Raw genomic sequence first — 15,325 nt, 5'->3', positions numbered from 1 at the left:
AACGCTGGTATGAAAAATACATGCTAACCACAGGAGGTGTACACTCCACTCCTCTCTTCTCCTCTGATCTGCTGAAGCCCTCTCTTTTCTCACGCGGTAGAACAACTCCTACAGCAGTTTGATATACTGTACTTTGATATACTGTAATTTGGTATACTGTACTTGATATACTGTACTTTGATATACTGTACTTTGGTATACTGTACTTTGATATACTGTACTTTGATATACTGTACTTTGGTATACTGTACTTTGATATACTGTACTTTGTGGGGGAAAAATACACAGAATATAAAACTACGAGCAGAACACAGTATCTGTATTTCCAGCAATATGTTGTCTTGTAAAATTGTGCCACGATACATTTTGTCACTGTGAAAATGCTCCAGGATATGATTTGCTCGAACTCTCGGCTTGGAAAACGTGATGTAGGCCTACAATTATCATTTGAAAACATATCATATGTGCCCTACAACAAAATAACAATAAATATGACAAGGGGGGTGCCAAATATAGAAATTACACTGTGCTCTGAGATTCAGTTATCACCCCTTTATAATTGAAAACACATACAGAGGTCTCTCCATTAAAATCAATAACTAAATTACCCCACCTCTCTCTCCTTTCCTCCAAAACGTTTTTCTTATCTCTCTATTCTACACGCACTGACTATTCTCAACACTGTCAAATGGCTTCCCAGAAAGCACTGCCTGGAAAGCACAACGACACTCCTCGCTTTTACCTGCTACCTTGTATGAGGGAGAAGGCCTTGGCTCTACTCTCTAAATGTCAATTTCGTCTGAGAGTGTTTCTACATCTTAGGCTATGGGTCTCAGACACTCAGTGTGTAAATGTGAATGTGAATGTGCAGCAGAGTCGGGCTGGCTGTCAGTAAGGGGATGCCACTTGAAAAGAGGGCAAGGACAAGGGAGGGGGAGAAGTGCCAACCAGTATTAATTTAACGGCTCGGGTGACAGATGAATCGAGGTGAGTCATGCCTCCTTCTTGATTCCCATGACTTTCTGAGGGTAGAGACGGCAAAGGGCAGAGATGGTTGTTTCTGTGACAGAGGCTATAATCACCCCGGCCCTGATGGAATCTAGCACTGTAGCGACGGACCGGGTATCTATCGCCTGTAGTGATCGTTTTAATGAGGTTACTTTGATAATAAAGTGACAGTATGCAGCAGAGCTCTTGCAGGACATTGAATTCACAGCGGGAATCGAGGTAGTGAACTACTACAGCACCACCTCTATTACTTTTTTTTAAGGAGATCGGAATTCCAATTCCCTTTCGTATTCCATTATTTAGGACAGCGTAGTAGAAAGGAGAAAAGGAGACAGATGCAGAGGGGGTAGTCAGATAGGAAGGGCTCAAACATGTTTAGAACCCCTGGGGGAGATGGTCTGAAGTCAGCAGCACTACTGTACCACTAGACCAGACTCTGGAACCATCCACTTCTACCACAACTGTCTAAAAATGATGCCCTGCAAATAATATCTGCGACTTTTATCCAAAAGCGACTTACAGTCATGCGTGCATACATCTTACATATGGATGGTCCCAGGAATCAAACCCACTACCCTGGTGTTATAAACGCCATGCTCTATCAACTAAGCTACAAAGGACTGCAAAGCTAGTTTCACAGCCCCTATACCTCACACTCTCCTTATGCAACCACTTTTGCTTGCCATACTAGGCTAACATATGGAATTGTTTTATGAAGGTCATACCAAGGATAATTTAGATATTTAATTAGGAATTTTAGGACCCCTTTAGTTATAAAAAGAATATATAAAATAATTATTTGATGAAACATTGAATTTGGTCTTACTGCTATTAGCCCATAGAAACACATTGAATAACAGATTCATACATGGAAAAACAGATAGTCATAAAATAAATAAAAAGGAAGTTTGTTTTGAAGTGTCTGTCCTATATCTAAAGATCAGGAAGAAAGATCAGGGAATGATATTTAAAAAAAAATGTAACCCCTTTTTTTAGGCACTAAACTACTTCCATATACGATATACAGTGGGGGAAAAAAGTATTTAGTCAGCCACCAATTGTGCAAGTTCTCCCACTTAAAAAGATGAGAGAGGCCTGTAATTTTCATCATAGGTACACGTCAACTATGACAGACAAATTGAGGAAAAAAAATCCAGAAAATCACATTGTAGGATTTTTAATGAATTTATTTGCAAATTATGGTGGAAAATAAGTATTTGGTCACCTACAAACAAGCAAGATTTCTGGCTCTCACAGACCTGTAACTTCTTCTTTAAGAGGCTCCTCTGTCCTCCACTCATTACCTGTATTAATGGCACCTGTTTGAACTTGTTATCAGTATAAAAAGACACCTGTCCACAACCTCAAACAGTCACACTCCAAACTCCACTATGGCCAAGACCAAAGAGCTGTCAAAGGACACCAGAAACAAAATTGTAGACCTGCACCAGGCTGGGAAGACTGAATCTGCAATAGGTAAGCAGCTTGGTTTGAATAAATTATTAGGAAATGGAAGACATACAAGACCACTGATAATCTCCCTCGATCTGGGGCTCCACGCAAGATCTCACCCCGTGGGGTCAAAATGATCACAAGAACGGTGAGCAAAAATCCCAGAACCACACGGGGGGACCTAGTGAATGACCTGCAGAGAGCTGGGACCAAAGTAACAAAGCCTACCATCAGTAACACACTACGCCGCCAGGGACTCAAATCCTGCAGTGCCAGATGTGTCCACCTGCTTAAGCCAGTACATGTCCAGGCCCGTCTGAAGTTTGCTAGAGTAAATTTGGATGATCCAGAAGAGGATTGGGAGAATGTCATATGGTCAGATGAAACCAAAATAGAACTTTTTGGTAAAGACTCAACTCGTCGTGTTTGGAGGACAAAGAATGCTGAGTTGCATCCAAAGAACACCATGGGGGTGGAAACATCATGCTATGGGGCTGTTTTTCTGCAAAGGGACCAGAACGACTGATCCGTGTAAAGGAAAGAATGAATGGGGCCATGTATCGTGAGATTTTGAGTGAAAACCTCCTTCCATCAGCAAGGGCATTGAAGATGAAACGTGGCTGGGTCTTTCAGCATGACAATGATCCCAAACACACCGCCCGGGCAACGAAGGTGTGGCTTCGTAAGAAGCATTTCAAGGTCCTGGAGTGGCCTAGCCAGTCTCCAGATCTCAACCCCATAGAAAATCTTTGGAGGGAGTTGAAAGTCTGTGTTGCCCAGCGACAGCCCCAAAACATCACTGCTCTAGAGGAGATCTGCATGGAGGAATGGGCCAAAATACCAGCAACAGTGTGTGAAAACCTTGTGAAGACTTACAGAAAACTTTTGACCTGTGTCATTGCCAACAAAGGGTATATAACAAAGTATTGAGAAACTTTTGTTATTGACCAAATACTTATTTTCCACTATAATTTGCAAATAAATTCATTAAAAATCCTACAATGTGATTTTCTGGATTTTTTTCCCTCATTTTGTCTGTCATAGTTGACGTGTACCTATGATGATTACAGGCCTCTCTCATCTTTTTAAGTGGGAGAACTTGCACAATTGGTGGCTGACTAAATACTTTTTTCCCCCACTGTACTTCCCTTAATTTTTTTTAACTGGTACTTGGCAACCTTCAGACGAGTCTTGTGAGGCTAGTGGGCATCTTATAACAAAACAACTAACATGTACGTGTTTGTTAGAGTCTCATCTTTCCATAGACGGGTCATAATAGATTGGTTTCATCTCGTTGTTATGACCACGTCACAGCCATGATAGAAATGTCACAACACATGGTCTCTAATGTATTATTGCTTAATTATGACCTACTTAGCTGTTGTGATTCCCCCTGATAAAAGGTAGAAAAGACAGTAGGTTAGGAAAGTAGATCTCTTTTTCCATTTTGTAGTTAAATCCAATATTACAGAAGTAGAGTGAGTTGGCAAACAAGTAGAGAGGTATGAGAGGAGATACAGACAAAGACTTTCCAAAAAGTGTTTTTCTCTCTGGCAGACCTTAAAGGCCCAATGCAGCCATTTTATATCACTAACCACATTTTCATCCACAGTTTTTATGTAAGTAAAGTCATAGCGTATAAAAAAAATCACGACAACTGTGATGGAAACAAGTAGTTTCGGTACAATTTTATAAATGCCTGCAGACAATTTGTTTGTTTGACATGGTGGGATCTTTTTAAAGTTAATTATGCGAGAAATGGTGGTGGAAACGCCTTTATGCGCAAATATTGATATAATAACCATCATATCGAAGTAAACTTGGAGTCACGCGATGATATGGTGTGTGGTTCTCCCACTATGACTCGGGAAACCACGCATTTTATTAGGCTACAGATTAAATAAATTATGATGAACTTCACAGGGTGGTGAGAATGCACGGTGATCTTGATATATATGGATAAATATGGAGGGTCTTATTCTGGTGAGATGATGATTGATGCTTGACTGCCGTTTGACAAATACAAATATTTTCGATCTTATCCATAATAATCTCATCATGTAGACTAGCCTACCCTCAAACCCTAACTGCACTGTATCTGCGATCTGTTGGATAAAGTGCAAGACCAGAGTAGGCACATGTGCTATTTAACACAACAGTTTTTGTGACAAAACTATTGGCAGAGCTGAAAATGCGATGGAAACACATTGAACTTTAGATTTTTATTCGGTACATGAAAACGTAAGCAAAAAAGTATATTTTGTGTGCAATACATCATCACGCACTGACTTTTATCCGCAACAAGTCCGTTTGGTGGAAACACACCATTTGTGTGAAAATCTGCATATTGTCTTTATGAGGATTCTAGAATATTTGCAAGAAAATCTGTCACCAATTGGATGGAAACCTAGCTACTGTAATATATTTCCATTAAAATTGGCTTTTTGGGGGGCGGGGGGCTTTTTAGGCAAAAAATATTTCTCAAGGATTTTGCTAGGACTGCGAATGGTCTGAGTGGGGAGGGAATTTTTGAAACCAGCTGTTTGGAACTCTGTTTGTTATTGGTCTATTAACCATGGAAAAGCCAAAACTCCCGCCCATGAAAACCTGCTGATTAGAAGGTCCTGTGTAGATTGTATTTTCAACCAGCAACTATCAGGAAATAGCACTGATCAAATGTTTTCACACTTTTACAGTGTTAGTTTCATTAGCTGTTGTACAATATGATATAAAACACAGGAACAACATAATTTTGACTGTACTGGGCCTTTAATTGGTTTGACAACTGGGCTATGGAAGACGGTTATTGTCTGCATCCCGACATACAGTACTCTGGTGCAATTTAGGCTCTAGTTACTGTTGAATGGATCTTGAAGATTTGTTGCTTTGTATTTTGCATTTCTCCTTCTGCTGCTACAGTATCATATGAACAGTATCCTACAGTATGTAGCCTATAGTATGAAGCATTTTGTATTTTCCATGCAGGTGGTGTGTGTGTGTGTTGAGATAATGAGGGGGATATAGGGTGTCTTCAGGCCTCATTAGTGACAGTGCTCCTGTGCAGAGTCAGGCTCCCAGGGTTACACTGCCATCCGGGTTTCAAAGGCACTCAGAGGACACACACTTAGCATATCACCATTACCATTCAGTAGGAGATGAAAGCTCCTCTATTGATTAGAGAGGGGAACAACAGCATTGAAAATGCATGATAAATGCCAATACTGCAGCAGCTTCACCTGACTCATTCACCATGAATAATCCCTTTTTGATAGGTGACTGAGGTATCGTTGATATCCTGTTCTGTATATGTGTTGGGTCCTCAGTTAAGATCCTTCCAAATCACTCTCGAATCAATAGTGACAAAAACCAAATATGTAGTGCATGTGAGACTCACTCAACCAATGAAAATATAATTTGGTAATCGCAAGTGAAAATGCCCCTGTGCTATGAATACAATTTATGGTGTGTTTATTCTTTACCCCCTGAAAATAAGCACTATGAAACACTTCTATGACAAGATAAAACTACCTAACCTTGAGCCTTCTTCAGCAAATATATATTCACATCCTATACGGTGAGTGTATGTATCCGTCCCCTTGACGATCTAAAGCCTGCTGCAGGCAGAGCAGCCCCTGGGATGTGACTATAGCTTCCTCTCTAGGTTATCACCTCCCTAATGGGACTGAAGTGTTATTTATTTTCTCGTTAGAAAATTAAATGAAAATTGACTGATCTGAACGTTGCTAAGAAAAGTCCACTGCGCAACACTACAGTAGGTCGTGTTCATTAGAGGAAAACGTGTTGTAAAGAGTTTTGAAACGTTTTCTATTGAATGCCCTAATGAACACACCCACGTTGATGCAGAGTTTTAAATGATGTTGGTCACATCTCTGTCCACAGAGTTGACAAGCAAGTCTTCCAATGGCCGAGCAACAGCAGTGGGACTTAACAACAGGCCACACAAAATACTATATACACTCTGTTACAGTAAATGTGTACAGACAGTGTTATTGTCTTCCTGATGCAGGACTAATCGGATTACAATGGTGTAGTTTGTCTTAGTGAGAAACTCACAGTGATAATGGTGTGTGTGTGTTTATATGTGTGTGTGTGCTTTCGACAAATATTAACCCAGGTACTTGAGAATGAACTCCTTCCGCTGTCAGGCTCCCAGTGGGATATTGCAGATTGTGTAAAAATAACTAATCTCATTCTTACCACGCTCGGGATTGATCTAATGCGTGAGTTTGAAATAAGTGCTGATGAGAATAAACAAACTGTTCATGTCAAAACAGCAGAAAGGACAATACCAGGTTGACCTCTATTAGTTACAGTGTACAGTATATAAAAAAGTATGTGGACACCCCTTCAAATTAGTGGATTCGGCTATTTCAGCCACTCCTGTTGCTGACAGGTGTATAAAATCGAGTACACAGCCATGCAATCTCCATAGACAAAAAATGGCAGTAGAATTACCTTACTGAAGAGCTCAGTGACTTTCAACGTGGCACCGTCATAGGATGCCACCTTTCCAACAAGTCATTTTGTCAAATATCTGCCCTGCTAGAGCTGCCCCGGTCAACTGTAAGTGCTGTTATTGTGAAGTAGAAACGTCTAGGAGCAACAATGGCCCAGCCGCGAAGTGGTAGGCCACACAAGCTCACAGAACGGGACCGCCGAGTCCTGAAGCGCGTACCGTGTAAAAATCGTCTGTCCTCGGTTGCAACACTCACTACCGAGTTCCAAACTGCCTCTGGAAGCAACATCAGCACAATAACTGTTTGTTGGGAGCTTCATGAAATGGGTTTCAATGGTCGAGCAGCCACACACAAGCCTAAGTTCACCATGCGCAATGCCAAGCGTTGGCTGGAGTGGTGGAAAGCTCACCGCCATTGGGTTTGGCGGATGCCAGGTGAACAATACCTGCCCCAAAGCATAGTGCCAACTATAAAGTTTGGTGTTTTTCATGGTTCGGGCTAGGCCCCTTAGTTCCAGTGAAGGGAAATCTTAATGCTACAGCATACAATTACATTCTAGACGATTCTGTACTTCCAACTTTGTGGCAACAGTTTGGGGAAGGCCCTTTCCTGTTTCAGCATGACAATGCCCCCGTGCACAAAGCGAGGTCCATAAATAAATGGTTTGTCGAGATAAGTGTGGAAGAACTTGACTGGCCTGCACAGAGCCCTGACCTAAACCCCATCGAACACCTTTGGGATGAATTGGAATGCCGACTGCGAGCCAGGCCTAATCGCCCAACATTAGTGCCCGACCTCGCTAATGCTCTTGTGGCTGAATGGAAGCAAGTCCCCACAGCAATGTTCCAACATCTAGTGGAAAGCCTTCCCAGAAGATTGGAGGCTGTTATAGCAGCAAGGGGGGACCAACTCCATATTAATGCCCATGATTTTGGAATAAGATGTTCGACGAGCAGGTGTCCACATACTTTTGGTCATGTAGTGTATATGCTGGAGAACATGGGGCTTGTGATTTGAACTAACCAATTTGTCTAAAAATGGGAATACTTTTGTTTAAGGGTAGTCTAGTCTGGTGAACCTAGACTTTGTAGTAGGAAGTGCGAGGAAGCTGGGAGATCAACTTTTGAGCTATTATTCAAACCAAAAACCTTTATAGAGTATATACAGTGCATTTGGAAGTATTCAGACCCCTTGACATTTTCCACATTTTGTTACGTTACAGCCTTATTCTAAAATTGATTAAATTGTTGATTTCCCTCACCAATCTACACACAATACCCCATAATGACAAAGCAAAAACAGGTTTTTAGAATTTTAGCAAATGTATTAAAAATCAAAAACTGAAATACTATATTTACATAAGTATTCAGACCCTTTACTCAGTACTTTGCTGAAGCACCTTTGGCAGCGATTACAGCCTCAAGTCTTCTTGGGTATGTCACTACAAGCTTGGCACACCTGTATTTGGGGAGTTTCTCCCTTCTTCTCTGCAGATCCTCTCAAGCTCTGTCAGGTTGGATGGGGAGGGTCGCTGCATAGCTATTTTCAGGTCTCTCCAAAAATGTTTGATCGGATTCAAGTCCGGGCTCTGGCTGGGCCACTCAAGGACATTCAGAGACTTGTCCCGAAGCAACTCCTGCGTTGTCTTGGCTGTGTGCTTAGGGTCGTTGTCCTGTTGGAAGGTACACCTTCGACCCAGTCTGAGGTCCTGTGTGCTCTGGAGCAGGGTTTAATCAAGGATCTCTCTGTACTTTGCTCCGTTCATCTTTCCCTTGATCCTGACTAGTCTCCCAGTCCCTGCCGCTGAAAAACATCCCCAGAGTATGATGCTGCCACCACCTTGCTTCACCATAGGGATGTTATTGGCCAGGTTTCCAGACGTGACGCTTGGCATTCAGTCCAAATAGTTAAATTTTGGTTTCATCAGGTCTGAGAGTCCTTTAGGTGCCTTTTGGCAAACTCCAAGCAGGCTGTCATGTGCCTTTAACTGAGGAGTGGCTTCCGTCTGGCCACTCTACCATAAAGGCCTGATTGGTGGAGTGCTGCAAAAATGGTTGTCCTTCTGGAAGGTTCCCTCATCTCCACAGAGGAACTCTGGAGCTCTGTCAGAGTGACCATCAGGTTCTTGGTCACCTCCCTGACCAAGGCCCTTCTCCCCCGATTGCTCAGTTTGGCAATCTTCTTCCACTTAAGAATGGAGGCCACTGTGTTCTAGGGGACCTTCAATGCTGCAGAAATGTTTTGGTACCCTTCCCCATATCTGTGTCTTGACACAATCCTGTCTCGGAGCTCTACAGACAATTCCTTCGACCTCATGGCTTGGTTTTTGCTCTGACATGCACTGTCAATGGTGGGACCTTATATAGACAGGTGTGTGCCTTTCCAAATCATGTCCAATCAATTGAATTTACCACAGGTGGACTACAATCAAGTTGTAGAAACATCTCAAGGATGATCAATGGAAACAAGATGCACCTGAGCTAAATTTCAAGTCTCATAGCAATGGGTCTGAATACTTATGTAAATAAGGTACTTCTGTTTTTTATTGGTAATAAAAGTTTCTAAAAACCAGTTTTTGCTTTGTCATTATGGGGTATTGTGTGTAGATTAATGAGGAAATGTTTTTTATTCAATCCATTTTAGAATAAGGCTGTAACGTAACAAAATGTGGAAAAAGTCAAGGTGTCTGAATACTTTCCAAATGCGCTGTATCTATCTAGAACCTAAAATGGTTATTCGGCTGTCCCCATAGGAGAACCTTTTGAAAACCCCTTTTTGGTTCCAGGTAGAACCCTTTTGGGTTCCATGTAGGATGCTTTCTACAGAGGGATCTACATGGAACCCAAAAGGGTTCTCCCTGGAAACAAAAAGGGTTCTCCTATGGGGACAGAGGAAGAACCCTTTTGGAACCCTTTTTTCTAAGAGTGTATGAGTTTCATGAGCATATGCAGCAGTAGAGGCAAGCAGTAAATGGTAGCTACCAGAAGGTTGACCAGAAGGTTGGTGGCCTGAATGTCAGGTGGAGAATAGTGCAGTTATGCCCTTGAGCACAATACTTAACCTGGATTACTCCAGTACAGAACATACTCAGCTAGAAAAATCTAAAATGGGACAGCTGTGGAAGTCACTTTGGATGAAAGTAAAGAAACCATTAAACTCCCACTTTCCCTGGGTCAGCTGAGGAATGGGTATTTGGGGCCTATGGGGCGTTGAGGGAAGGGCTTTAACCTGGATAAGTCGGCCTTGCTCCGTCTGCAGAGTGTTGAGCTCTTGTCCCAGGTTCCCCTGGCCTCGCCTCAGAGATTCGTACTCCAACCTGAGCTGGCTGGCGTGGGCCGAGAGCTTGGCCACCTCCTCAGCCAACTTCACCAGCAAGGCTCGGTCCTGGCCCTTCACCGACTTCAGGCTTGTGTCGTGGTCAGTCAGCGAGTGGAGCAACGACTTCTGCACGCCCTCCAGCCGCAGGAAGTTGTTGTTGTAGTCGGGGCAGTTGGGGTCGATGAAAATGTTGATGCGGGAGCCATCGCCCCGCTCGACTGTCACCAGGGCATTGCCCTCGTCCTGGTTGGTGGAGATGAGCGGGGGGCCGTTATTAGTGCTGGGGGGCGGGGCTTGATAGTGGTTCATGAAGAGAATGGTACCCGTTGCCGTGACGGCCAGGAGGACGGCCACAAAGAGCATGATGGTGCACAGGAAGTAGCTACAGCCCATCCTCTGGGGAGAAAGGAGAGAGACACAGAGAGGAGAGAATAGCATTAGATTAGGACCCACTTTAAATAAACAACTTATACAGGCTTTATAGAGCATTCATAAAGGCTTCATAAGCACTACATAGATACTTTACAAATCATTTACAAGTAGAGCTTTGAAAATACAAATTAAATTGTCTGACTTATTTTTATTTTGCATAGCACGGCTCTTAAATTAAAATAGATTTGTGTGACTGACAGTTATCTTTTATATATACAGTGGGGGAAAAAAGTATTTAGTCAGCCACCAATTGTGAAAGTTCTCCCACTTAAAAAGATGAGAGAGGCCTGTAATTTTCATCATAGGTACACGTCAACTATGACAGACAAAATGAGATTTTTTTTCTCCAGAAAATCACATTTTTAATGAATTTATTTGCAAATTATGGTGGAAAATAAGTATTTGGTCAATAACAAAAGTTTCTCAATACTTTGTTATATACCCTTTGTTGGCAATGACACAGGTCAAACGTTTTCTGTAAGTCTTCACAAGGTTTTCACACACTGTTGCTGGTATTTTGGCCCATTCCTCCATGCAGATCTCCTCTAGAGCAGTGATGTTTTGGGGCTGTCGCTGGGCAACACAGACTTTCAACTCCCTCCAAAGATTTTCTATGGGGTTGAGATCTGGAGACTGGCTAGCCCACTCCAGGACCTTGAAATGCTTCTTACGAAGCCACTCCTTCGTTGCCCGGGCAGTGTGTTTGGGATCATTGTCATGCTGAAAGACCCAGCCACGTTTCATCTTCAATGCCCTTGCTGATGGAAGGAGGTTTTCACTCAAAATCTCACGATACATGGCCCCATTCATTCTTTCCTTTACACGGATCAGTCGTCCTGGTCCCTTTGCAGAAAAACAGCCCCAAAGCATGATGTTTCCATCCCCATGCTTCACAGTAGGTATGGTGTTCTTTGGATGCAACTCAGCATTCTTTGTCCTCCAAACACGACGAGTTGAGTTTTTATCAAAAAGTTATATTTTGGTTTCATCTGACCATATGACATTCTCCCAATCCTCTTCTGGATCATCCAAATGCACTCTAGCAAACTTCAGACGGGCCTGGACATGTACTGGCTTAAGCAGGGGGACACGTCTGGCACTGTAGGATTTGAGTCCCTGGTGGCGTAGTGTGTTACTGATGGTAGGCTTTGTTACTTTGGTCCCAGCTCTCTGCAGGTCATTCACTAGGTCCCCCCGTGTGGTTCTGGGATTTTTGCTCACCGTTCTTGTGATCATTTTGACCCCACGGGGTGAGATCTTGCGTGGAGCCCCAGATCGAGGGAGATTATCAGTGGTCTTGTATGTCTTCCATTTCCTAATAATTTCTTCAAACCAAGCTGCTTACCTATTGCAGATTCAGTCTTCCCAGCCTGGTGCAGGTCTACAATTTTGTTTCTGGTGTCCTTTGACAGCTCTTTGGTCTTGGCCATAGTGGAGTTTGGAGTGTGACTGTTTGAGGTTGTGGACAGGTGTCTTTTATACTGATAACAAGTTCAAACACGTGCCATTAATACAGGTAACGAGTGGAGGACAGAGGAGCCTCTTAAAGAAGAAGTTACAGGTCTGTGAGAGCCAGAAATCTTGCTTGTTTGTAGGTGACCAAATACTTATTTTCCACCATAATTTGCAAATAAATTCATAAAAAATCCTACAATGTGATTTTCTGGAATTTTTTTCTCAATTTGTCTGTCATAGTTGACGTGTACCTATAATGAAAATTACAGGCCTCTCTCATCTTTTTAAGTGGGAGAACTTGCACAATTGTTGGCTGACTAAATACTTTTTTCCCCCACTGTACCTTGTCATCATTTGTATCGTGTTAATGTTGCTATTTATATGTTTCTTTATCTTATCTTATCCGACTTGCCACAACTGAAGTTCCTTCTGGAAAAATTAAGTAATTATATTCTATTCTATTAACCTTTTGTAGCATGGTTTGCTTATTACTGATATCTATATACGCCTTATAAAGGGTTTATGTGTGCATCCAGAATAGAACACACCAGTGAAGGTACAGTAACTTAACCTAGATAGATTTCTAGGCTGAATCTTAATATGAGATAAGTGCGTGTAACTTACTCAAACTTTCGTGCATACATCTCATTGACATCAATATGTGATTTATAATTACAAATAACACATCTCAGGTATGGCCTTCAAAAAGTGAGAAATAGTAAAACCACCGCTTATAGAATGCACAGATTGACAGTAAATTGTGACAAAACAAAATGTGCTGTATAATGTCATTTTGATAGATTATCTGAAATACTGTACATGCGTTCCCTTTCAACTCGCAAATAAATGTTGATTGAGATGGGCAAACATTCTTTATGATCCAACCTTGCCTCAACGAATCAGATTATTACTCACCTACTCGTAGAAAACCCCTCTAACCACTAGACACATAACCTCACAATCCTTACACACAGACAATTCTGAAATCTTTAAATATCCAAAACATATCATTGACATCCATTGTCATAGAATATGAAAATAAATGAGAACTACAATAGGCTTTCCGTGTTCATGACATAAGTTAAATGAACAATTAAGTGATATGAGGGGCAGAGACTACAGCCCAGGAAACCCTGTCACTGCCATGTTGAAGGCCTTGCTTTGTAGTTTATTTTTCAAGGAAAACGTTTTTTCCCCCTCCTGCTGTTTTTCAAATCCCATTTAAATTTGTTTCTACTTGATAGGAGAGACTGCTCTCTCTTGTGATCCCAGAGCAATGTTTTCATACATTTTCCTTGTGCATTCTCTTACAAACACTACATACTGACAGCTACAGAACTACCGCAGTGAGTGGACATACAGTAGCATTGTATTTGGGAGTGGGGCCTACAGATGTAGAATCTTAATTTGAGCAAGTTTGCTACAGCAAGAGAATAATCTAGCAGCAACAGGAAATGTGAATTAATATGTGGATTATAATTAATGCACATTTTAGTCGGGGTTGATACACTTTTCGTTAGGGCAGATCAAGTCTTTTTAAAACTCAACTACACTACAAGTTTGCATTTGCTGCTGTGCAGGAAAATCCTCAGCAACAAAAGAGCGATCAAATTATGTTTCTACATATGTACATGCTCTATCACTACTGCATCACCTAGAGCATGGTCATAATGTCTTCTCCCTCCTACAGTGTATACTGCCTCCTAGTAATGAATGTACTCTATAAAGTTACTCAGCTCGCAAAATTTGGCATGGGATGTCATAATGACATAATTTTGTGGTTGTAAATTCATTTTCTGGTTGCAGAGACGTCAAATGACAGGATTAAAACCAGGTAACGATGTCAATCATAAAGAAATGAAGTTGATCTGGGAAGGATGTCGGTTGTTATCTGACCAACCAGATTGCAACCAGTTACCAATGTGTTTTTCTTTTCATCAGATTACATACAACCCGACCATGACGTCACAAAAGACATCAGAATTACATCATTGCTACCAGTTTTGCCCACTGGGCACGGTATCAGAGAGGAAATGGGAAATACAGCCAGTCATTGAATTAGTGCCACTGCTGCAGTGGAGCATCCAGCCTGTTAAAACGAGGCCCGGCCTGGCCCCTCCACAGAGTGTGGAGCTACTTACTATCCTCCACAGCATCCTCTGCAGGCATTGTCATATTTATTTTAAAGACAATTAATGTGCACAAAGGATCCCAGCCTACTGCGCCATGCTGCACAAGAGGAAAGAGTCCCCGACCAATTTGTTACACCAAAGCAACAATGCCGCCTGTCTGCAAGAATTATCAGCCTTTCACACAACACCAAAACAGCCACATAAGAGGTGTGTGAGTGTGTGTGTGTGTGTCACATCAATCTCTTTGTGTGCACTCTCCTCCACAGGCAATTGAAAGCGAGGCAAGTAGTCACCTCTCATATCCAATTCTGCCGTGGTGCCCTTGAATCGTCAAAGCAAGACAAGTCTGCCCAGCGTTCAGAGAGAGTGAGAGGGTCCTGATGCTGTACCACTGCTAGTCCCGACGGCACACAACAACGTCAAAGCAGCCGCTCATATCTTGGCATCTCTGCCACCTCTGGCCATGTTTGGCACCGAGGTTGGGATTGAAAAAGCAAACTCTGCCGAGCACAGACAATATTTGAGAACAGCTTTTATCCGTCCATGCAGCAGAGAGAGAGAAACGCTCACTGGGAGTACAGGCATGGGCAGCACCAGCAGTGAGCTGTTGAACACAATGAGCCCCCCTTTTTCCTCTCCTCTCCTCCACCCCTTCATCTACCTCTACTCCGCCTCATCTCTCCTTCCCTCTCCTTTCAATTCCTCTCCTCTCTCCTGTTTCACCTGGTGCAGCCAGACAGGGCCCAGACAGGCAGTGACACTGAACACCTCAGGACTAGGGGAGGTCACTGCTGCTGACTCAAACAGGAGACAGGGGGTGACAGCAGTACTGATTGCTTCTTTAGACTGTGAAAGGCGAAGTGTCAAGTACTCACAATGGAATGGAGCATAAACTAAAAGGAAGGGACACTTTGAGGTGGACCTGTGTTTTTTGTGTGTAAATATTGTTGTGGGTTTTACTGTCATTTTTTTACACCTCAATTAAGTCTTAGAAATAAGGACAGATGAGAATACAGCGACTGCCAAAAATATTAATCTCTGTCATATCAT

At 42.3% G+C, this 15,325-nt stretch overlaps 1 protein-coding gene across 2 annotated transcripts in view; it reads right to left on the bottom strand.

Moving 5' to 3' along the window:
- The window catches only part of fibcd1a (fibrinogen C domain containing 1a), a 103,479-nt gene that overhangs the window by 60,545 nt on the left and 27,609 nt on the right, over positions 1-15,325 (bottom strand). For both annotated transcript variants that reach the window (XM_041900405.1, XM_041900406.1), the window contains one exon: positions 10,167-10,652. In XM_041900405.1, coding sequence (XP_041756339.1) covers positions 10,167-10,652 — 486 coding nt within the window. The remainder of the gene's footprint in view (positions 1-10,166; positions 10,653-15,325) is intronic.

Source organism: Coregonus clupeaformis, chromosome 16 (assembly GCF_020615455.1).
Source record: "Coregonus clupeaformis isolate EN_2021a chromosome 16, ASM2061545v1, whole genome shotgun sequence".
Taxonomy (NCBI): domain Eukaryota; kingdom Metazoa; phylum Chordata; class Actinopteri; order Salmoniformes; family Salmonidae; genus Coregonus; species Coregonus clupeaformis.
The sequence above is the reverse complement of the archived record's forward strand: the minus strand, read 5'-3'. Positions and strand labels throughout refer to the sequence as shown.